The sequence below is a fragment of the Centruroides sculpturatus genome, unplaced genomic scaffold (assembly GCF_000671375.1).
Source record: "Centruroides sculpturatus isolate CEXI.00-Female unplaced genomic scaffold, Cexi_2.0 scaffold1338, whole genome shotgun sequence".
In the NCBI taxonomy this organism is placed as follows: domain Eukaryota; kingdom Metazoa; phylum Arthropoda; class Arachnida; order Scorpiones; family Buthidae; genus Centruroides; species Centruroides sculpturatus.
Window position 1 is genome coordinate 73325 of NW_019385795.1, and position 24714 is coordinate 98038.

At 30.4% G+C, this 24714-nt stretch overlaps 1 protein-coding gene across 3 annotated transcripts in view; it reads right to left on the reverse strand.

The window, feature by feature from the left end:
- LOC111642177 (hypoxanthine-guanine phosphoribosyltransferase-like) overlaps nt 1-24463 on the reverse strand; it is a 51520-nt gene extending 27057 nt beyond the window's left edge. Inside the window, exons 1-3 of one of the 3 annotated variants that reach the window (XM_023388467.1) lie at nt 24109-24463; nt 653-759; nt 405-591 (exon numbers count right to left, since the gene is read on the reverse strand). In XM_023388467.1, the coding sequence (XP_023244235.1) occupies nt 405-591; nt 653-759; nt 24109-24123 (309 nt within the window). In that variant the 5' untranslated portion in view covers nt 24124-24463. Of the gene's footprint in view, nt 1-404; nt 592-652; nt 760-18565; nt 18614-18995; nt 19153-24108 lie in introns of those variants that run through there. The other 2 variants (XM_023388465.1, XM_023388466.1) reach the window with 2 other exon arrangements.
- Between the last annotated feature and the right edge of the window lie 251 nt (nt 24464-24714).

Here is a 24714-nt window from a genome sequence, read left to right on the forward strand (position 1 = left end):
ATATATTTGGAAGAAAAAGGAAAAATAAAGTGAGAAATAGTAAATAAGTTTCTAGTCCATCTGTGTTTTTAATTCTATCGAAATCGGATTCAAAAAAGTGAATTTCATTTGTATTCTTAAAGAATTTTTTTTTAAAGAAAAATTTTTTTGAAATTTATTAATTTTAATTATTATGGAAATTATGAAAACCCAGATTTAAAACATACATATTATGCTTGTAATATGCAACTTCTGGTAAGGAAGTGCTTTTTGCAAGTTGAAAGAAAAATGAAATAGCAATTTGGATTACGTAATGATAGATCTTGGTCTTGTTTTAATACATTAAAATTATTGTTAAAATATTATCAATATATCATTATTTCACTGAAATTTTTTAATTATAAAAATTAATTAAATTGCTATACCTGATAACTTTTCAATCTAATAAAATCAACCGATATCGGAACAGTCTTGCATTCCATATATCTAACATACTGCTTGATTTTGTCCATGAGGTCAGCAAAGAATTTGTATCCCCCTTTCAAAACGCACAATGCCGTGAAGGGTTCTCCTTTGATATCGACCGCTATGTCTCGAGCTAATCGTTCGATACTGAAAAATAAAACTTTGTTTTAAAAAATACAGAAATTGAGAATAAAAATATCATACGTACCGATCTTGTATGAGACCACAGGGTATGAGAACGGAAGACAGACTATTCTGATAATGTTGAGGAATACAGAAGGCGTCAAGATCATAACCGTCGAAATTATCCGGAAGCTGTAAAAAATTCACAAATTTAGTATATATTTTATCAAAATTAATGTTATTGTTCTTTACACTTATATGTTTGAAACCAAAAGAATATTTTCTTCAATTAAAAAGTCCAGTAGATTCTCCAGACCTAAGTTCTTTTCTGAATTTTTTAAAAGACTTATCACAAACTGAACATTTTAAAATAAAATTTCTAATTCTCAAATGTAATCTCTCCAAATTCCCATTAATTTTGTAACTTTCTAATTCTAGATCATTTTCAAAGATTCTTGTATGCTTTTCTAAATATATTTGGGGTTCCTTTTTGTTAGAGATTTAGAAAGTGACATTATAATGGAGCACCAGTCCCAAGTACAAAGGTAACTTATATGTCAGTTCAAAACGATGTACAATTTTATATAATAAAATCACCACAATAAAGACAAATTTAGAAATAAAATAGCAATAATGAAAGAAATATGCAGAGAGAAATATTGAAAATGTAATAAATGATGTCCTGAAATTATCTTTTGTTAGTATTATTTCAGAATGATTCTGTGTAAGCATCATAAGTAATATTCTCAATATATAATGATTAAGAAGGTTTTTCCTATAAATTCATGTATAAATACAGGGCACATGAAAAGTTCTGTCAATTTTTTGAAATACTTCAACAGTATAAAAATACTGTACAAATAAATAAATTCACAAAACTAAACAAACAATAAGTTTTATTTAACAAATAACAATAAGCAAAAAAATTTACAACAAATGCTCAAAATTGCCTTCTGGGGCTTCAATGCATTTACGTAGTCGCTTGCGAAAAGTTCCAACAATGGTCACGCATTCTTCCACCGAAATTTCGTCCCAGGCATGCGCACCAATGCTGCTTTCAGCTGGTCCATGGTGGTGTATCGTGTTCCCGAGATTTTTTGCTCCAGGATCGACCACATCGAGTAGTCCAGCAGGTTAAGATCTGGTGAGTTAGGCGACCAAATGTCTTTGCCCCAAAAGCCCAGAAACAGCTCTTCACAGACGGTAATTGTTGATTGGGCCAAATACGCCAGTGCCCAGTCTTGCTGAAGCATGAATCCTTCTGGGCTGAAGTGCTGCGACACCCACAGCTCCAATATGTCAAGTAGGACCTGTGCTGGTAGATGGCGGTGTTGATCTTGACGTTCCACTCGATGAAGACCAGTGGCATCTTCCCAGTGGTGCAGATGCCAGCCCACACCATGATTGAGGCTGGAAAATGGCTGCAACCAATGGTTTTTGCAGCAGCAGTCTTCTGTTGACCCTTCTTGAGCAGCTGTCGATGGTTTTGGCAGTTTTGAAGCAGCTCGAGGGTGAAAATCTTCTTGTCAGTGAAGAGCACCTTGTTCAAGAGACCAGCGCCGACCAGCTGACACATTCGGTGAGCTTTCTCGAGCCTCTTCACCTTCATTGCTTCATTTAAGAAGTGGACACGGGCGATCTTGTAGCTGCAAAGTCCCAGCTTCCCCTTGAGGATATTATGGACTCACTCCTCGCTGATTTGGAGCTCCTTGACCGTTTTGCGCATGGACACCTCTGGATTGTGACAAATCCAGCATCGCACCTTGTTGATGTTCTCCAGAGTGGTCGAAGTGGTTGGATGACCGCTCTGAGGATAGTCCACAGTCCCCCCAGTCTCCTTGAAACATTTCACAATCCTGTAGACCAGTAATTCCCAAACTTTTTCAATCCACTGTCCCCTTTGTTCCATAAAGTTATACCCAATGCCCCCTAACCCATTTTCTCTTGTGAGAGAAAGGATTGGAAATATTCTTAGGAAAACTTTTCTATGAATCTCACACTTTGTGCCCTTACCATATGTTGTTCTCAACATCTGGAAACCATTAAACGCAATGTTTCCTCTTATCATTTTAACAGAGGAAAGGGAATGGCTTTCAGTGACCCCAATTTTGCCTTCGGTCACCGTTCAATACCTTGCCTCCAGTGTCCCCTAGATTTATTCATTGCCCACAAGGGGGCATTATTGCCCACTTTGAGAAATGCTGCTGTAGACAGTCCTCTGTTGGAAACCAGTCACGCAAACAATGTCAGCTGTTTTCATTCCCAACTTGTGTAACTCAACAACAATGATATGTTCATTTTCACGAGACATAACGTTAGCACAACTAAAAATAAAAAAATGATTAGAGCACTTTCTTGATCAAAATTGCATGTGTAATCCAATAAAATCATAAAAAATAACAAAAAATGCAATGACAATTGCAAAAAATGCACAAAAATAAAATTGACAGAACTTTTCATGTACCCTGTATATTAGTAATATCATTCACACAAATAGATATGACAGTGTTGCTACATTAGCACCAAAGCTTCTATCTATCTGGTTGTTCACCAAGCTAATTCAATAAGTTAGTTAATGTTATGTTTGCGTAATAGAAACTACCGTATCAAAAGTCCAAGAGCAAATCCTCATACCACAGAGATTTGCTCTTGAACTATTGCTATAAAATATATATGTAAATAGTTTATCCTCAATAATTCCAGAAGATGGCATGATAATGTACACTGATATTGTAATTACTTACACTGACCCAGACATTAACAATTGGCAAACAAAGATAAATGATGTACTACAGACTTTATACAACTACAGTATATAAATGCAAATAATTACAGAATCAACACAAACAAGTGCAGTTATTTATTATTTAAAAGTAAAAATAAAAGTGACTGACATTGTTTATGTAAGATTATCAATCTAATGAAAGTATAATTAGAGCAGATCATGCAAGATATTTGGGAATTTCTGTAGACACTTTACTGGATCTGTTGAAATAAAGTTCAACTACAGCAGTGGCTCAATTCATTTGAATTATTACGATCTTAATTCCTCAAATTAATAAAGTTTGATAAAATAATTATATATTATTTGTATTGAATAGAAAATTACATACAGAATTACAGTTTTGGGAAAATGTGCTCGACTTCTTAAATTAAAATACACTGGCTACAAGTTGCTAATCATTTTGTCTGAGTATATGCAAATACTTGAATCCAGTTTCAATACATTTGCAAAAGGAACAAATAAATAATGTATAAATTCTATATACAGGATGATTTTAGATCTCCACAACACACTAGATCTCACAGAGGAGAATATTTTATGTGCAGCAACCCACATTTCCTGGTGCATCATTTAGGAATTACATGACACATGGGATGAGTTATTTTATTCCTTCACCTAATTCCGTGTGAGCAGCATCCATTTAAAAATTTCTGCAAAACATATTTCTATATTCTAGCCAGTGCATGAGCCACTGGACAGCAAAAATAGTAGTAGTAGTTTACAGTGGAATGCAACATGACATCCTCCATGACTCAGACAGTTTCATTTCAATGTCCATTATGTGGTTTTACAAATAAAAATTTAAAAGTTCTGAAAGTACATGTTAATGCACATGGTGATGTGTCATGTCAAATTTTTTTGAATGGTAACCAGCATTCTAATTCTTTTGTGTCTATTTTGAATGCTCATTTGGCAAGATAATCCATTTTATGGTTAAATTTTACAATTGAGACCCTTCTTTTTTCTTTAAAAACAGATTTTAAATCATAGATCTCTCTATCATGATACTATCAATAGTACATGCACCCCCATCTTTTTCTTTCTTTCACTGTTGTTACTAAATGCAAATGAACAGTAGCACACTCCAATAGTAGCAGAGTGACTGCTATTAACAAATGCACCCCTGCCAAAAGCATATCATGCACAGTAAATATGGCACTACAGATTTTTTTGCATTACATCATATAGTTTGCTTGGGCAAGTAGTCAAGGATGAACTTTACGATTCAACTGAGCTCCCTGAAATGATAATGTGTTATAGGAAGGCTAGGAGAAAAGTCAAGAAGCTCTCTGCATCTAACAACAATAGTTTCCATGCAAACAATACCCACAATATTTGCTTGACTGCATTAATGTCTTTAAAAAACAATGTCTGCAAGCATACTTTCTAACAATAAATACATATTTCATGTCATTATTTCCTTTCATTATTGTATTTAGGAGCTACCTGCCCTATCTTGTGACATAGCTCCTACACGATGGGTTGTTGCACATAAAACATTTCTATATGCGAGATCTATCATGCTAGAGAATTTATTACAGAGGTCTCAAATCATCTTATAATTGGTTCAATCTACCTTTCTCTGGTAACTTGTATGCTGATAGTTCAAATTTTAAACATTAAAATCTTGAAAACTAAAGTCCATTGGGCAAAATACTGAAACTCGGATTATTTTCAATATGCATTAACAAAGTTAAAGCTCATTGAAATTCCTGGCATTATGACTTGTTCCTCCCCTGTTATAGTTATTATTGACTGAGTCTTTTGATAAACCATGTAGATCAACTAACTGTACCTCAAGAAAATATGATTATTACCTTTATATAAACTCACCACTGGCACTATCAGCTATTTACAGTATAAGGAAGGCTATTAAATATTAGAATTCTATTAGTAATAACTTAAAAACCATAAATATACTTCACAAATTAAAAGATGCTTAAATTTTTACATGCAGAAAATAACAATATTAAATACTGTTTGTATTGTATAGGGCTATTCTATTTTGTGGACATACCCTACTCTCTACTAGTAAATAATTATAGTTTGTCCATTTTATTATAATGGTTTTAATTTATATAAATTTCAATCTAATTTTTTTTGTATCTGTCCTATAAGATGACCCTGGATTTTGGGGGCCTTTTTTTTATGATTCAACTGTTGTCTTATCTGCGGAAATATACAGTATATGTGAAAAAATTTTCAAAAACAATTATTTGAATTGTTAATCTAGAATGGCAAACAAGACTGCCTCAAGTCGCATTGTTTTTAAATGGACTGCAATGTAATATTATAGCTAAAAATAACATACCCATATGGACATTAAACAAATATATGTGCACAAATCTATGAATTGAGTACAGTAGAGCATCGATTATCCGACTCAATTGGGGACTGGGGTTGGTCGGATAATTGAAAAGTCGGATAATCGAAAAGTCGGATAACTGAAAAGTATGAAAAAATCCATTATTAGTGTAGTATATTATTATATCCCATGTAATTAGTATATTAGTATATCACTATTAACCAACTTCGCATTGAATTTTCATCGGTGTTTAGCCTAACAAATTTTTTCTTTTTTAAATAATAATCGTTGCTATTTTATCGGTAAAAATTATTTTAAAATTATTTTATTGCTCACGAAACAAACAACCACTCATAATTAGAAAATTAAGTCTCATTTAAATATTGGCCTCCCTTCAATGGTTGAGCCGTTGATGCCAGCTAAAACACACAAAAATTTAACAAAAATAATATTAAAGTAGCCAAGACATAGCCAAATATTGTAGCGCCACATCACTAGCAAATATTTGAATTTGCCGACTAGAACGCGGTCGGTTAACCGAGGTGATGGTTAATCGGGGGTTGGATAATCGATGCTCTACTGTATATTAAACTCCAATATTCATAATATATGACAGACATGGGCAAATGCGACTCAGATCCGCATGTGGCTCTTTTTGAGTTAGATGCAGCTCTTGCTGAAAGTGTTAATTTCTGCTTTTTATTATTATTTTTACAATTTTATTTCCACAATTTTGTGAAAATATTTTTATTAAAAAAATTCAATATTTGTTTTATATTATATTTATATAATAAAATCGCAGTACAGAATAATAAATGTGGCTCCCATGCATTTTGCGAAACCTACATTTTGGCTCCCATTGAACTCTTACTTGCCCACCCGTTATATGAATTTAAATTATAATAATGCATTTATGGATATTTTAAGCCTGTTAACACAAAAATATTTTTATCAAAATCAAGCATTGGTGTGAAACATTCAGCAGACTGCACGTCATGCACTCTTAATTGAGAATAATTCAATAGAAACGAGTTAGAAATTGAATATAATAAGCAGTTTCCTAATTTACAGCACTTTATATCAGTTAATTATTAAATTAAAAAATACACACATTACACAATTCTGTAATAGCAAAATTCAGTACTAAAGCACAATTTAGCAGTTGCAAATTTATCAAACTTCATTTCTTTGGCATTAAATTTAGCACAAGTAAATATTTAAAATGGATATTTTTATACACACACACAAACTAAATCTTGATTGCAGGGGAAAAAAAACGTATTTATAATTCATATTTGTTCTAATTTTATATATGATGTTAACGGCCCATCTTATCACACCATTCAAGAAATCTAAATAAGAAAGTTTCAAAGTCCATTTTGAGATAAGAAAAGGTTATCAAATAGAAACAAGATTTTCGTGACAGCTTTTATTAAACAGCCCACTTACTATTTTGAGTTATTAATAAATAAACTTTTAAAATGCCATTTAATAAATAAAAATACTTCTTTATTAGAGACAACTAATATTCAAAAACCTAAATGTTTTTAAATTTACGAAGCCAACCTATGAAATTTTATATCAACTAGCTCTTATGAAATATAATAGCATGTATGCCTGTTGAATTTTGGCATGATTTTTAATAAAACGTTTCTCTGCATGTTCTGTTTTTATACGTATGTATACGAAAGTTTTGGTTTTCTATTCTTATTGTTATAATTTCAATTTCTGAACATAAAGACAAAAAATACAAAGTTTAGAATGACACCAAACATGACAATAACCACTTCACATTGTAGTTCAACAATCTTCATGCTGGACTTATTAAAACAATATAACATACCTCCAAAAAACCTCTGGGTGCCCAGAGACAAAATCTATGTATGGAAATCCATCCAATCAACATAGACAACTTAATTACATCATGATGCAGATTCATGTCTTTTGAGCCATATAGAGTTTAAAATTAAATTCGAACATTGGCAGCTTTGATTTACACTCCATTTAAAGGAAAGCAGAAAATCTGAAGCAGAGCTCAGAAGCAGGGCTGTAGAGTTGGTAAAAAAACACTCGCCTCCTGATAATTTTAGTAGGCTGACTCTGATTCTGGCAAAATTAAATACCAAGTCATTTTATGGGGGATCAATTCACAATTTTTTTGTTTCAATTTATTTTTTGAAGAGTTAAAACACCTATAAAAATATTACAAAATAAGCAATCCAATATGGCAGATTGACAGATCATTTCAAAAAAAAAAAAAAAAAAAAAAAAAAAAAAAAAAAAAAAAAAAANCCCTGATACCATCCACAAAATGATCAAAAATCACAAACTGCCGGACACAATACACCCCCTGATCGACGAGGTAGCTAACAGTGGCCTTGACATCAAGAAGGTCCAAACTTCCATCCACCCAGCAAACAGCTTAACCTTCAACTTTGTGCAACATCCACCTCAGTCCTTGAGGGGACTCAGTTTTTACACGGACGGCTCCAAGGCTAATGGCGCTGTCGGTGCAGCTGTTCACCTGCTGGACCCCCAGAGAAAGCTCTTTTGGAATGCCGCTTACAAGCTGTACGAGGGTTGCTCTGTGAATCAAGCGGAGTCTTTTGCAATATGGAAAACACTCCGTTATATACACGATAATATCCAGCAGTTCACTGGGAAAACAATTAATATAATAACTGACAGCAAAACAGCCCTGCAACAGATAAAAAAAGGAAACCGTAAACTCCCCATCATAAGTAACTGTCTGGACACATTAAGCGCCCTAGCCAGTGTGACCCATATCACCTTCTATTGGGTCAGGGGTCATTCTGGCAATATCGGAAATGAAACAGTGGACAAACTGGCAAAGCAGGCTCATAAACTAGCCTGCTCTTACTCCTACACCTCCGTTCCCATCTCCTTCCTCACAAAGGAACTTACTGCCATCACTATGTCAAGGTGGCAAAACGACTGGGACAGTAGCCACACTGGACGAAATACCCACAACTTCCTCCCAGACGTTAACAATAGGTCCCACCTCACTTACCTGAGTGCGACTCATACTATAACGCAGATTCTCACAGGCCACGGCAATTTCAAGTGCTACCTTCATCGCTTCCTAAAGAAGGGAAATGGACTTTGCGACTGTGAAGTAAAGGAGAGGGATGACCCTTTCCATATCATATTTACTTGTACCAAGTTCAATCAGTATCGTCAACAACTAAGAGACCTGACAACCCAAAAAGGGCACAACTGGCCCTGCCACCTCAGCGCATTCCTCGAGGACAAGGACATATACACCATATTCGTCAAATTTATCAACAACCTAAACTTAGCAGACTATCAAACCCCAACTGCTACCCAAGACAATATGCCAGCTAACTCACTAAATAGGCACAGTCAGACTCCATAACTCCAGGATCCAAGGACAACATCAAGGCTCCATTTTCTTTTAGGACTTAATCAGATACCTACGTATGGGTGTGATTTCTTCCTTGTATCACTCTTCAGCACCCATCATTAGCCTTCAATCGTAAAGTAAGAGCAACCACGGCGCCAATCATCGTTCATGTGAATCATCTTTCTGTCTTCACGTACAAACATTATATATTGCAATTTTGTATTTTTGTGTTTTAATAAACAAATCCCAGCTGGAGCCCCTCCTTCTCTTCCCCCTTCTATTACCATTGCTAATTCTTTCATCCCTCCCCTCCTTCCCTTATCCTACCTCCTTACCTCTCCTTTCTTCCTTTCTCCTTCTAGGGCTATACCTCTGAGTAAGGCCCAACCCCCCTTTTACCAACTGTTTTTGTCATATACTGCGTTGTTGTCGTCATCTTGTTTAGCTTTACACTATTCACTTAATGACAATTACTATCTCTATCACACACTTTCATTTTTTTTCATATAATGTCCATTCAAGCATATTTAAATAATGTTTTTTTGAGCAATTTCAAGCTAAAACTTTAGACTTAAAAAATTTGATCTTTTAAATTTTCAGTCTTTGAAAACCTTTTTTTTATTTTTTGTTCTTTATTAAGATGTATTAAGATGTTTTTTTTATTTCAAGACTTAAAAAAATTTGTGATCTTACTTTTGACAAAGCCTAACACTTCTACATTTAAAATTTTGAAGCTCAAGAGTTACATTATAGTTTTAAATAAATTATAGTGTAAAAAAGTTATTTTCAAATGCTTTGGATCCAAGATAAATTTTTTTTTAATGTGTTTGGTTTTAAGGAGGAATGAGAGCTGTTATAAGCTTGAATGGATTAATGACATATTTTTTTAATGTATAATGTGACTTGTCATTGCTGAAGATGTTCTCCACATTATACCAAAAAGTATTTTAGCTGTGCATAGTTGATAATTGTTGAAAAATGAATAGTCTATTTTCTAAGAATTTTTCACTCTTCATAAACTCAAAAGCAAAGTGAATGTTATCATACCACCAATAAACTTAAGATATATGAATTACAACTGGTATCCTAAAGATCACACTTGAACGAAGTGATCACTGTAATTAATTGCTATTATTAATTAATTAATGATTAATTATTAAGAAATTTGGTACTAGAGGTAAGCACTAGGTGCTATCTCGTATTAAATTTAATAATCAAAATATTTACTAATTAATTTAATATATTCTGGAAGAAAATAATTGATCCCACTAATTTAGAATATTGTAAATTAATTAGTAAACATTATTAAATTTAATACATGTGATCTTGTGATTAAACAAGTGTGATCTAATATATAAACATCACTAAGCCCAATGAATTAATAATAAGCATTAGGTGCTATGTAACACTTACCTCTAGTACCGAATTACTTAATAGTTAATCATTAATAATAGCACTTAATTAGCCACATTAATTACAGTAATCATTTGGTTTATTATTAATTCATTAATCTTAGTGATGTTTATACAAGATCACACTTGTTTTCATATTCCATACCTTACATTTTTAAACTATTCAATGCTACTCCAATCTTTCAATTAAAACCTGAATTTGATCATTGTCAAAATTTTAATGCTTATGGTTCACTGTTTTCCAAAACTATCCTGATAAAACCTTGCAAATGATTTAACAAGTTTGAAGTGATATCAAGAAGCTTCATTTTTGGTTGATTGGAGTTGAAGTTTGTGGCACAAGGACCTAGGCAGGCAAAGAATGCCAGGTCTTTTAGGTCTTAATATGTATGTTCTAGAATTCTGTATATAAGTTTATTGCCTTCAGATATGCCATTATAGGTTGAATTTGTCTGTTGTAATCTAGTATATTCCATAAAGCTTGGTCATCTGAAGATATATGTTGTTGAAGGTATCATTCTCTGGCTGTTTTATACTGAGGGCACTTTATTAATACATGTCAGATAGTAAGTAGGGTTTGGCATGTTGAGCACATCAGTTGGGTATCCTTTGTTAATAGGTAGTTGTGTGTTAATCTTGTATATCCAGTTCTCAGACAGGCAAGTACTATTTCTTCTTTCCGGTTTTCCTGGTGGCTGGTTGTCTATTTTATTAACTCTGGTTAGTGTATAGTTTATTGTTGAGTTGTTTGTTCCAGTCCTCTTGCCATTTTGCCATTTGTTGTATTGTACTGTTAATACAGCTGTATAAGTCTTTATAGTATGGTCTGAAAGTTCGTGCTTGGTTTCTGTTGTCTTGTTTTGCAAGTTTGTCTGTGGTTTCATTTCCTGAAGTCCAGTATGTCCAGTCAGTCAGTATAAGGCTATTGTATTTTCTGCATGTTGGAGTAAGCTTCATTTTTACATAAATTCTTATATATATATATATATAATGGGTATTATTACATGTATATACAGGGTGTTTCAAAACTCATGGACAAAAATTTAAGGGTTGATAGAAAACATCTAATTTTCACCATACAATGCATAGGCAGAGAGCAAGTGGTAGCTAGGAGGTATCCAAAGAGCAACTGCCTAAAGCAGAAAGCCTTNGTACAGAATAATAAATGTGGCTCCCATGCATTTTGCGAAACCTACATTTTGGCTCCCATTGAACTCTTACTTGCCCACCCGTTATATGAATTTAAATTATAATAATGCATTTATGGATATTTTAAGCCTGTTAACACAAAAATATTTTTATCAAAATCAAGCATTGGTGTGAAACATTCAGCAGACTGCACGTCATGCACTCTTAATTGAGAATAATTCAATAGAAACGAGTTAGAAATTGAATATAATAAGCAGTTTCCTAATTTACAGCACTTTATATCAGTTAATTATTAAATTAAAAAATACACACATTACACAATTCTGTAATAGCAAAATTCAGTACTAAAGCACAATTTAGCAGTTGCAAATTTATCAAACTTCATTTCTTTGGCATTAAATTTAGCACAAGTAAATATTTAAAATGGATATTTTTATACACACACACAAACTAAATCTTGATTGCAGGGGAAAAAAAACGTATTTATAATTCATATTTGTTCTAATTTTATATATGATGTTAACGGCCCATCTTATCACACCATTCAAGAAATCTAAATAAGAAAGTTTCAAAGTCCATTTTGAGATAAGAAAAGGTTATCAAATAGAAACAAGATTTTCGTGACAGCTTTTATTAAACAGCCCACTTACTATTTTGAGTTATTAATAAATAAACTTTTAAAATGCCATTTAATAAATAAAAATACTTCTTTATTAGAGACAACTAATATTCAAAAACCTAAATGTTTTTAAATTTACGAAGCCAACCTATGAAATTTTATATCAACTAGCTCTTATGAAATATAATAGCATGTATGCCTGTTGAATTTCGGCATGATTTTTAATAAAACGTTTCTCTGCATGTTCTGTTTTTATACGTATGTATACGAAAGTTTTGGTTTTCTATTCTTATTGTTATAATTTCAATTTCTGAACATAAAGACAAAAAATACAAAGTTTAGAATGACACCAAACATGACAATAACCACTTCACATTGTAGTTCAACAATCTTCATGCTGGACTTATTAAAACAATATAACATACCTCCAAAAAACCTCTGGGTGCCCAGAGACAAAATCTATGTATGGAAATCCATCCAATCAACATAGACAACTTAATTACATCATGATGCAGATTCATGTCTTTTGAGCCATATAGAGTTTAAAATTAAATTCGAACATTGGCGGCTTTGATTTACACTCCATTTAAAGGAAAGCAGAAAATCTGAAGCAGAGCTCAGAAGCAGGGCTGTAGAGTTGGTAAAAAAACACTCGCCTCCTGATAATTTTAGTAGGCTGACTCTGATTCTGGCAAAATTAAATACCAAGTCATTTTATGGGGGATCAATTCACAATTTTTTTGTTTCAATTTATTTTTTGAAGAGTTAAAACACCTATAAAAATATTACAAAATAAGCAATCCAATATGGCAGATTGACAGATCATTTCAAAAAAAAAAAAAAAAAAAAAAAAAAAAAAAAAAAAAAAAAAAAAAAAAAAAAAAAAAAAAAAAAAAAAAAAAAAAAAAAAAAAAAAAAAAAAAAAAAAAAAAAAAAAAAAAAAAAAAAAAAAAAAAAAAAAAAAAAAAAAAAAAAAAAAAAAAAAAAAAAAAAAAAAAAAAAAAAAAAAAAAAAAAAAAAAAAAAAAAAAAAAAAAAAAAAAAAAAAAAAAAAAAAAAAAAAAAAAAAAAAAAAAAAAAAAAAAAAAAAAAAAAAAAAAAAAAAAAAAAAAAAAAAAAAAAAAAAAAAAAAAAAAAAAAAAAAAAAAAAAAAAAAAAAAAAAAAAAAAAAAAAAAAAAAAAAAAAAAAAAAAAAAAAAAAAAAAAAAAAAAAAAAAAAAAAAAAAAAAAAAAAAAAAAAAAAAAAAAAAAAAAAAAAAAAAAAAAAAAAAAAAAAAAAAAAAAAAAAAAAAAAAAAAAAAAAAAAAAAAAAAAAAAAAAAAAAAAAAAAAAAAAAAAAAAAAAAAAAAAAAAAAAAAAAAAAAAAAAAAAAAAAAAAAAAAAAAAAAAAAAAAAAAAAAAAAAAAAAAAAAAAAAAAAAAAAAAAAAAAAAAAAAAAAAAAAAAAAAAAAAAAAAAAAAAAAAAAAAAAAAAAAAAAAAAAAAAAAAAAAAAAAAAAAAAAAAAAAAAAAAAAAAAAAAAAAAAAAAAAAAAAAAAAAAAAAAAAAAAAAAAAAAAAAAAAAAAAAAAAAAAAAAAAAAAAAAAAAAAAAAAAAAAAAAAAAAAAAAAAAAAAAAAAAAAAAAAAAAAAAAAAAAAAAAAAAAAAAAAAAAAAAAAAAAAAAAAAAAAAAAAAAAAAAAAAAAAAAAAAAAAAAAAAAAAAAAAAAAAAAAAAAAAAAAAAAAAAAAAAAAAAAAAAAAAAAAAAAAAAAAAAAAAAAAAAAAAAAAAAAAAAAAAAAAAAAAAAAAAAAAAAAAAAAAAAAAAAAAAAAAAAAAAAAAAAAAAAAAAAAAAAAAAAAAAAAAAAAAAAAAAAAAAAAAAAAAAAAAAAAAAAAAAAAAAAAAAAAAAAAAAAAAAAAAAAAAAAAAAAAAAAAAAAAAAAAAAAAAAAAAAAAAAAAAAAAAAAAAAAAAAAAAAAAAAAAAAAAAAAAAAAAAAAAAAAAAAAAAAAAAAAAAAAAAAAAAAAAAAAAAAAAAAAAAAAAAAAAAAAAAAAAAAAAAAAAAAAAAAAAAAAAAAAAAAAAAAAAAAAAAAAAAAAAAAAAAAAAAAAAAAAAAAAAAAAAAAAAAAAAAAAAAAAAAAAAAAAAAAAAAAAAAAAAAAAAAAAAAAAAAAAAAAAAAAAAAAAAAAAAAAAAAAAAAAAAAANTATACAATGGCTTACTGTGCAAATACATTCATCGCCAGTTATACTATCTAAAACTCTATGTTACTGGCAATGTATGAAAAGCAGGCATTGTATAGAATGCATGGCATTTTTGGGCAAAGCACAAAATATCCAAATTATTTTATTATTATATATACTTTCCTTATGTATGTAATACCTAAGCATTATACAGAACGACAAATGCTTTTTATACAATGGCTTACTGTGCAAATACATTCATCGCCAGTTATACTATCTAAAACTCTATGTTACTGGCAATGTATGAAAAGCAGGCATTGTATAGAATGCATGGCATTTTTGGGCAAAGCACAAAATATCCAAATTATTTTATTATTATATATACTTTCCTTATGTATGTAATACCTAAGCATTATACAGAACGACAAATGCTTTTTATACAATGGCTTACTGTGCAAATACATTCATCGCCAGTTATACTATCTAAAACTCTATGTTACTGGCAATGTATGAAAAACAGGCACTGTATAGAATGCATGGCATTTTTGGGCAAAGCACAAAATATCCAAATTATTTTATTATTATATATACTTTCCTTATGTATGTGTAATACCTAAGCATTATACAGAATGACAAATGCTTTTTAGGCAAAGTATTAAAAGAGTCATGAAAAGGCTTTTATTGAAAAGATGTAGGAAAGTCACATACCTTGCCACATGACTTTTAACACTTGCCTCAGACAGAGAATAACCCCATTTGCATTTCAGTCTGTTCAGAAGTGATGAAACATGCTACTTTGAATTTGTTCAGCAAAGACTTTGAATTTGTTCAGCATTTTCATACAGCCCATACTGTGCTGTATGAAAATGGAAGAGCTATGTGTAATGACCGAGAAGGAATTATGGCATGTTAACATGCAATAACAATTCTATGAAGAACTGTCTAAAGTGCAAGCCAATGCTGCAAAAAAACATCGTTTTCCAAACCAAAACTACTTACTAGAAATTATTGAGCGATGTGAAAAAGTCAAAGATGACTACTAAGAAGGAACTATTGGCTGCTGAACTGCTATAATGTGATTGATGTTAGCAGAAAACAAATGTAAACTGACTTATCCTGTTAAAGAAGGAATTAGTGTTATCCAGTTCTAGATCATGGACTGAGTTATTTAACATACAAGTTATTTAACATACTCGTACTTCATAACACTCATTTGGCCATTGCCATGGAGGACATGGCAGAATATTGAAAGAACTTCAGGCAAATACTCATCATGATATTGAACTGTACTGTACCTTCACCTTTGTGAGCTGTGCCAGAAGAAACAAAAAGATATTCAGAAAGGTGTTATTGTGAAGACTATGGTTTTTTTCAGCTGCAATCTGAAAAAATTGTAGACCTATAAATTTCCACTGTCATCAATGTTGAGAACACTGTTAGATAGATGAAAGCTCAGACCAGATATGGAAACCTCAGGGACAGGAGGCCCACTTAACTATATACGAACTTCCAATGAAAACTGAAAGTCACATTATTTCAATTGAAAAATTTTCCCTAAAAGGTGTTAGATAGATAACCGGCACAACTCTATTGTTAAAGGAAAAGTATGATGTACAGGGGCAAGCACTACTAATTTGAGGCAGAGAGCATATATTTCAAATTAAATTAATTAAAAATATGATTAAAACTTGCAGCCCGGAATTGTGACAATGTCACAATAAATAATTGCTCACTCATTTATGTATTTTTAATGAAGGACTTTTCATGACACTCTTTTCAAGTTTTACTTTTTTGTGAGAAAGACAATTAAGTATAATTTAAAATAAAATTCTTTCCTTCCTTGTTACAAGTGGATTCATATTTTATTTTTGTTTGTTTTCTTCAATAAGAAAGTCCTATACTTATTTTGTATTTCTTGGATATATCATACCTTTTCCCAAAAATGCCAGCTTTTCACATATTGCCAATAACACATATATAGGGGAGGGTGGGGATGAAAGGGACAAAATTCATATTTTTATTTTTCACTGAAAAAGTTCACTTCTAATCAGTTTTATTTTTAGTGCAAAAGATTCATTAGACCTTTACTTTATTCTGACCATATTGTGAATTCATCCTATTATATTGGTAGTTGAACATTTTCACATTTNCTATGTTTGAGATTTTACCCCTAAATGTAAGAAATGAAAAAAACTTACTTTTGCATGCGTTTTCTGCTCATCCAGGCATTCCAAACACTGGTGCTAATGTATTGGACCCTACAAATGTGTGAAAACTATGGACTATTAGTGTCATCTATCCATGAAATAGCGAAGCTCCATAAGTAATTTAGCAGCAAGTTATAGAGGCTGTCCCTTTCATCCCTTGTCCCTTTCATCCCCACCCTCCCCTATACATATAAAATTTTGAATACTTAACCAAATAACAAAAAGTATAGCTAGCTTATATTTTAATGACAGTACTGAGCAATATGCTAGTTTATTAGAAAGTCATTATGACAGAATGCCAATAAAAATTGATAGTTTTCATATAACTATGATGCAAGCCAATTATCTAACGATTGAACTGGATGTGGCCTGCAGGCTGTCAGTCAGACCATACTGATAGATACCACACCAGACATTTAATTTAACCAAATGCCAAAAAAATTAAGTAATAAACAGTTCCTAATGGCACAGTGCCAATTAAAGTACAGTATATGAGTTTTCTGCTATCATAAACGAATGAATAGAAAGCTTAATCTGGCATCATACAATGATGTAACTAAAACACACATCAGGATTACGAGATGAGAACAAATCCAACACGAGCCAATCCTTTTTTTTCCTAAATACATCTAACTATTAGAATAATTCATTACACTTATTAAGAGAGAACATTATGTTCACCTTTACCAACAAATCTGTTTATTAATTTCTGTACCAAAATTGATAAAATTTGACACTGATTATTGTTTAGTTTACAGCTTCATTTATATATTGTTGTATGTTTTATATAAAATGACACTTATTACTTTTTAGTTAAGTGTAAGTAAGTAAATACTACTTTACTTAAGCAATCTTTAAAGTAAGAAATTGCTGCTCATTTCAGAAAACCAACTTTTTATTAAATAAATGTTTTCTATCAAAATGTAACCATCATCAGTTCAATATCTTACATTTAACTGTTTAGAATAGAATAGCATAGAATATAAAACTTTGGGTTTATAAAACTTTATTCTGAAATATACAATTATAGAATTTATCAATTATACAATTATAGATTTTATTAAATCTAAGATTCTATCTGAGGATGGTCAGATTTCAACTAATAACATTTCTTTTATTTAATAAAAAAGTTGGCTTTTTGACATTAGCAGTGATTTATTTATTTCTTTAAAAAGTTGGTGCCAAGTTTCATAATATTTTACATCAAGTATTTTTATTTTCTTCCATTAATTTTTTTTGGCTACTCGCTGACCCATTTTCAGGATAACAATACATATTTTAATTCTTTAACTTTGTTCTGATAAAAAAAAATTTTTTCTGAATATGAAACTTTGATTTGTTTATTTAAATATTTTAAAAATACTTACCGAAATAAAATTATAATTAAATGTCTTTTATTAAATGTAAAATTCTACAAAATATAAACATATACAGTAGAAATTCTTTAGAAATTTGTGTTCAAATTAATTATGAAATGACTATGAAATATCTCAATGTAGTTAGAGCTATTTATAACAATATTTTCCACTTGTTTCTTTATTCTGGAATGGAGCCACAATGTGCATCTTTATTTTTAACACACTAGATTGTTGTTTTAGTTGTTTCATAATATTAAATAAAGTATAAGAACAATACAATGCATCACTAACATACATGCTACAACAGAATATATAGTCTATAACCAGATTTAACAACATATGTAGCATAATCATTTAACAAATAATTCTAGTTATGTATATAACTAGAATTATTAATAATCTAAAATTTACCTGTTAATAATCTAAAATTTACTGAAAAATTATTTGTTAATTAGAGTACAATCATATTAATTATAGCCAATTTTATAATCACAAATACCTGTTTATATGTTAATTACCAAGATATAGACTTGTTTTTTTTAATTAACTGTCTATTACACATATATTTACTAAATACCGTACAAATTACCTCAAAATTTATATGATAAGATACATACGTTCAATTTGTATGCCTGAAAACTACAATGCATTAAAAATGAAATGAATAATGTACGAAATTAGAAAATGTATGAGGTAAAATCATGTAAAGATTAGATACTGCTTATCACATGATTTCTAGTTTCACTTTCGTTTTAAGTATGAACCATAGGGTAGGAATGAATTTATAACAATTAAGTAGTATTGTATTTACGAATATATCGCTTCTCATTTGCATCTGGGTATAACTGCCTGTGTATTTTAATTGGTAGTACTGTAGAAGCTGTATAGAAAGAAAAATTGAGGGAGAAATACTACCTCAAATAATTTTAATTCATCAAGATGATAATTTCAAAATCTCGCCCACTCACACGTGCACAACATTGCAAACGAAATAGAAATTCCGCCTTAAACGACTACATAATTGTAAAGATAACTCGAGAAACTTACAATTATCGTTTTCCCTGCAGACATTTTACTTATACTAACTCGTTCGGTACATTTATGCAACCCTTTAAAGAAATCGAAACCTATATTCAAAGTAAATACCACTTTGTCACGCACTGGCCACTCAAAACATGCTTTCGGCGTGCACTAACGGTGGCGACATCTGAATAAAACAGAAATATTTCGTGAAACTATAATTTTATTTATTATTATTTATTATCGACATCGTCATTTATAAATCGTTTTATTTTTGCATCTATTTATTTCTATATTGAATACATTTTCGATAATTAATTATAATTAATAATAATAAAATATACAATTGAAGACGCTAGACAATTGGTTAGAATAATTTTTTTCTCTAGATGCCTTTATAATTAAATTTTAAATGAATTATAGAAGCAATACTAGTAAAATACGTATTATTTGTAATATAAGTTAGCCCTAAATTTAGTTAACCGAGTCGTACTGTATTTTTAACCCATGGTTAGGAGAATTGTTTGACATTCGATAAAAACTGAAGAAGACCTTGAAAAATTAGAAGATTCACAAGAGAATCTTCTAATTTTTCAGAGAATCACACAGTCAAATCTTACTCAAGAGGACATTCCGTTATCTCCCGCTTCTACAGAATCACCTATAGAAATACAAGAATTTACCGATAGTAATCTTAAACTGCCTTCTATACCGTTGATTGATGATGCAGTCACGAAGAATATTCAGTTACCCTGCACCTCCAAGGAATCGCCTCTGCAAGTTGAAGAAGTCATCACTGAGTTACTCTCAACTTCAGCAGAATCGCCATCACAGTTTCGTACGGAGCCTGTAAAGAGCACTATACAAGACATAGTCTGTATTGTTTGCTCAAAAGCAGCATCAAGTGCTCACAAGTGTAAATCGTGTAATATGTTTGTTCACGCAGTTTGTGGTGAAGTAGATCCTAAAGAGGAAGGGTATGGTAAGAATGTATTGTGCATCATCTGTAAAAAGAATATGGATCAGAAAATACAGCGTGATGAAGCCAAGAAATGTTTAGAAAAGCAAGCAAAGAAAATGTTAGCAGTTTCTAATGCAAAGCACCCAAACGTCGATGAAGGTTTCGCTGTGAGAATTAAAGTACCCGAAGAAGACAGAGCAAAAACTGATGCACGTTCAATTTTAGCTGTGGTTCTTAGTAAAACAGAGGATGGCTTTTATAAACTTGATACTAAAACAGGTATTTTAAAACAATTGTATGCAAAATCTGAATTCAGTGTTTGCAAAGAGAGATTTTTAACGAAAGAAGATGGATGTCCCTGCTGTAGAAATATCTTTACGTCAAACAGCAATAAAACAATCCCTTGGTACTGGGCAGGGTTTCAGAAAATGTGACTGCAAATCTAAATGTACCACAAATAGGCGTGCTTGTCGCAAAAACCAATTGCTACGTAATTCAAAGTGTCACCAATCTTTAGATTGCACTAATAAGTAAGTACAATTTTATCATATGTTTTGCAAATTCATTTCCCTAATTGTAGTAATATTTTAAACCGTTTGATTTTTGTATTAAAGTTTTTTTAATTGATTGATGATTGATTCAATCAACTAATTTGTTGATTGTATTAACTTGATTCTTTAGATATTGAAAATTAAATAAATAACATTATGTTAATTTAAGCGTACAGAAACGTTGCTGTTGTTCCAGCAAAAATCTTATTTTCACTTTACCGAGTGCCTAGTAGGTAATTTGCAGATTACCTAGATAATCTGAACATTACCTAGGTAATTTGAGAAATGGAATAATTTTCGCAGCTTTAACGGATCACCCTAGTTAATCTGCAGATTAGCTAGGTAATGCGCACATTAACGGATTTCGAGGTTTAGCGGTAACATATATATTGCATACAGGGGCAGATCTACATGGGGACTAATAGGGCTTAAGCCCTGGGCTCTCAAGTGTCAAGGACCCACAAAAAATGAATTATTATCATAAATTTTTAATACTTTTTCATATTGCCGTAACTAGGCAGGTGAAACAGGTGCACCCGCACAGAGTCCACTTATAAGGGGCCCAAAATGCATGTATTTGTTTTATTATTTTCCCAAACCTAATTGATTAAGGGGCTTAAATGCAAATTCTTGCACAGGGCATAGGAACGGCTAGTTACGGCACGTACAATTTCAATTTCGACGGGTTAAAAATGGAAATTTATAATCGATGTTCTTAAATATCAATAGTAAACACAATTATGAGCCGAACCATTTGAAATGATTACAATAATAAATTAAGCCATTTATTTATATTGGTTTGTTTTGTTTTCTAAAAATATCTACAATTAGATATCAATATTAAATTCGATAATAAGAAGCATCTGTCAAAAGTGATTATGATATAAAGTTTATCTTATCGGCAATTCGTAATTTTATGACGTTTAAGTGTACGATTCAGGATTAATCAATGAGAATGGCGTTTTCTCGAATATAATTTACCGAAACAGTACAGTACATCAGCATCAATACTAACTTCTAATTTAAAATTCATATTAAGGCTTGATTGGGTTTAATAATTTCGATATTTAACCTATTACGAAACAAATTTTTAAATGCGGATCACCCGACGAATTTCTCACTGGTTTAACCAATAAACGAAAAATACAGGTGTCACGTGACTGCTTCTTCAAATACGGTAAACAATGATCCTACGTATGTTTCAGCAGTTAAGTACACAAGCACGGATGTTCGCAGAAAATTGTTAAGAACTAGTTTTAAAATATTCTTATAACGTTCACACACAAAGCAATTTTATTGCTTGCTGCTGTAACTATTTTTTAAAAAACTCCGTCTTTTGGACTCTTCAGGCCTGTTATGGATTTGACCAGTTCAAAAATTGGGGGAGCCGGATGGTGTGGAATGGGCACGCGGAATTTGCAGGTAGTTGATAATGACAATATGTTCCTGGGAGTTCTCTTGGATTGAACCGATCCTCCCGAGCGGTTGATTAACGTCTTAGCTGCAATCCACTCTCCTGCAATAATTATAACACTTAGCATAAACTTGTAAACTTTATCAGATAAAAATACGATAGATTTGCATCCTTCATTATGTATTTTCTTCTTTCTAGCCCATATTTTGTACATATACTAATGATAGACTATCTCTGTGCCTTATCTTAATGGTAATAATCTTCAGCCGCTTTATACGAAATTTTAAATTAAAGTTAAATCTTACGAATAAAGTTATTATTAGAGTAAATTATCACATAAAACATGAAAATATTAATTGACTAATATATGCATTTATATCACAAATTTAATAAATATATATTAGAGGAGAAGGTGGTATTATGGAACCCCAATTACATTTTAGTGAATTGTAAACAAGGTATCATAACTACACCCACAGTTTTTGTGCGAAAAGTACTGGTAACTAGTAAACTAAATGTTCCTAATTGGATTTCTCGCTAGTGTAATCATAAGTATGGTTTTTGAAGGGTTTTGTACAAAAAGTCCGAAAGTAGGCTTAGAAAAAATCGGGTGGTAATATGGAACCTTACTGTATATTTTCAAAAAAATGCTTTAATGTAGCCAAAAACAAATAGGAAAGGACAAAAAATGTTAAATAATTACAAAATTATTTACTCCAATGTATTTTATCGCAAAAATGCTTTTATAATAGAAAAATATGACCTCCATCAACAATATATATTCCAGCAGCTCTTTTTCGATATTTTCAGACTTTCTACCTAGTGTCTTTTTCCCAAATTGCTCCGGACGAATGTCTGATTGCAAAGAGAGAGTTCGGAGGAGTTGAGTTCCATATTACTGTAAAAGCACCAAAGGGGTCCGTATTTCACGCATCGCCATCTCGAATTAACTTATGTCTGTCGAGACCAAAATTTAAAAAACGTGAACATCACACAGATTAATATGTACCCCTAAGTCTCTGGAACGGAATACATGCACCAGTGAACCTACAACTACACGATTTATATTTTAAAAATAATTAAATTCACTTAGCATTCAAAACTTGCGAATTTTGAAAAAAACAAATTTGCTGATTAAATGCGGACAACCGTTTAACTGAAGTAAAACGGGTTTTCCCCTTGCTATGGATGTCTGTCTAGTTCAGTTCAGCCACATTCCGCTACAGTTTGCCTTTATTATCAGTTCGAAATGAGGTGGTTCCATAATACCCGCAGTGTTCCATAATACCACCTTCTCCTCTATAATAATCACTGTAAAAATCCAAGAGTATCAGGAAGATTCAAGTGAATCTTCTCGAACAACAAAAGTTGATTGGTATATTGTATACAATATATTATCATTGGCCATGCAATTTATCTAGAGAAGTTTCATAATGAATTTAGAACTTAAAATTACACTTAACAATAAAAATCATTAAAATGTAGGCCTATACATTTAGAATCATATTGTAAAAAAATGGATGAAATCGAAAGAGATTCGAAAGAAATTTGAAAAATGTAAGATTGTAGAATTAATGGATTAAGACAAGGTAATTGCAACGTGAGTAATCTGTCAAGGCGGAGTGACTCCCAGAAGGACGTTTAAGAGAAATTGGCCGCTATTTGGGTGTTAGACATGTGAAGAATACCCGGAAAACACGTGGCTAACCTGTTCGCGAGGCGTGAACCAAGACTAACTACCAGTGTTTACTGGTTTTACCACTGGAAAAAATAAAAAAATAATACTTAAAATCAAAAGTCTTAATACAAAACACAAGAAAAAGCATAATCGGTAATTTTATACACAGAGTAATGGCGTCACAATTATTTCTTAATGTCGATCCCATTCCTCACCACCCGACTGCCTTGATTATATGCCTAGCACCCACGATAGGCATGGCGAAAAAGCCTTTTTAGTGCCGATAGGACGGAAAGATTCGAACATAAAAATAAAATAAAATGATTATTTATTAAGTAGAATACAAGGAAAACCTTATTCTATAAACAATCATAGCATTTTTAATAAATAATGACACTATTGTGATATAACTACCACGGGTTTACTTATTAATTAACATTATAATTATCCTAACTCTATAACAACGATTGATCAGGACATTCTTATTACAGTAGAATTCGGCGAAATATAAAATTATTTAAGCTAAATCTACTTACTTTGGCAGGAAACATGATTCTCTCGAGTAAAATTCAGCTTTCATATAATTTTCATATGATACACAACTCTTTATATTACTCTCCTATCTATTTTAAACGGTATTCTGCAGTTGTACTAGTTATAAACTTTCTCTACAAAGCTACTGGTCATCATAAATTTATATATAGCCACAGAATAATGGACGTTCAAAGGTAACATCCGAAAAAACCAGCCTTGACTCAATATAAATCATTATAGTTTATTATTATACAGATAAAGAAGGCGATAAATATTGCATTTTTCCATATTCACAAAAGAAAGTTTGGACTTTAATCCCAACTTGTCACGCCATAGCTGTAAAAATACTACCAAGGGGAGGCTCGGATGTGGTTCCTATAATAATAGAAATTGTTAATATATTGACTTGGACAGTGTGTTGAAATATTACTGTAAGAAACAGGGGTTGTGAAATGTCACATGATCGGAATTTTTCCTGATCACTAACACATATCGTGTTAGAGGAATGCCAAGCACGTGGTACAGAATTGCACCGAGTAAACATAAACCGTGCAACATGCACGCTTACGAAAAATATTTTAAAAATTTTTAATTATTCAACTTTACAG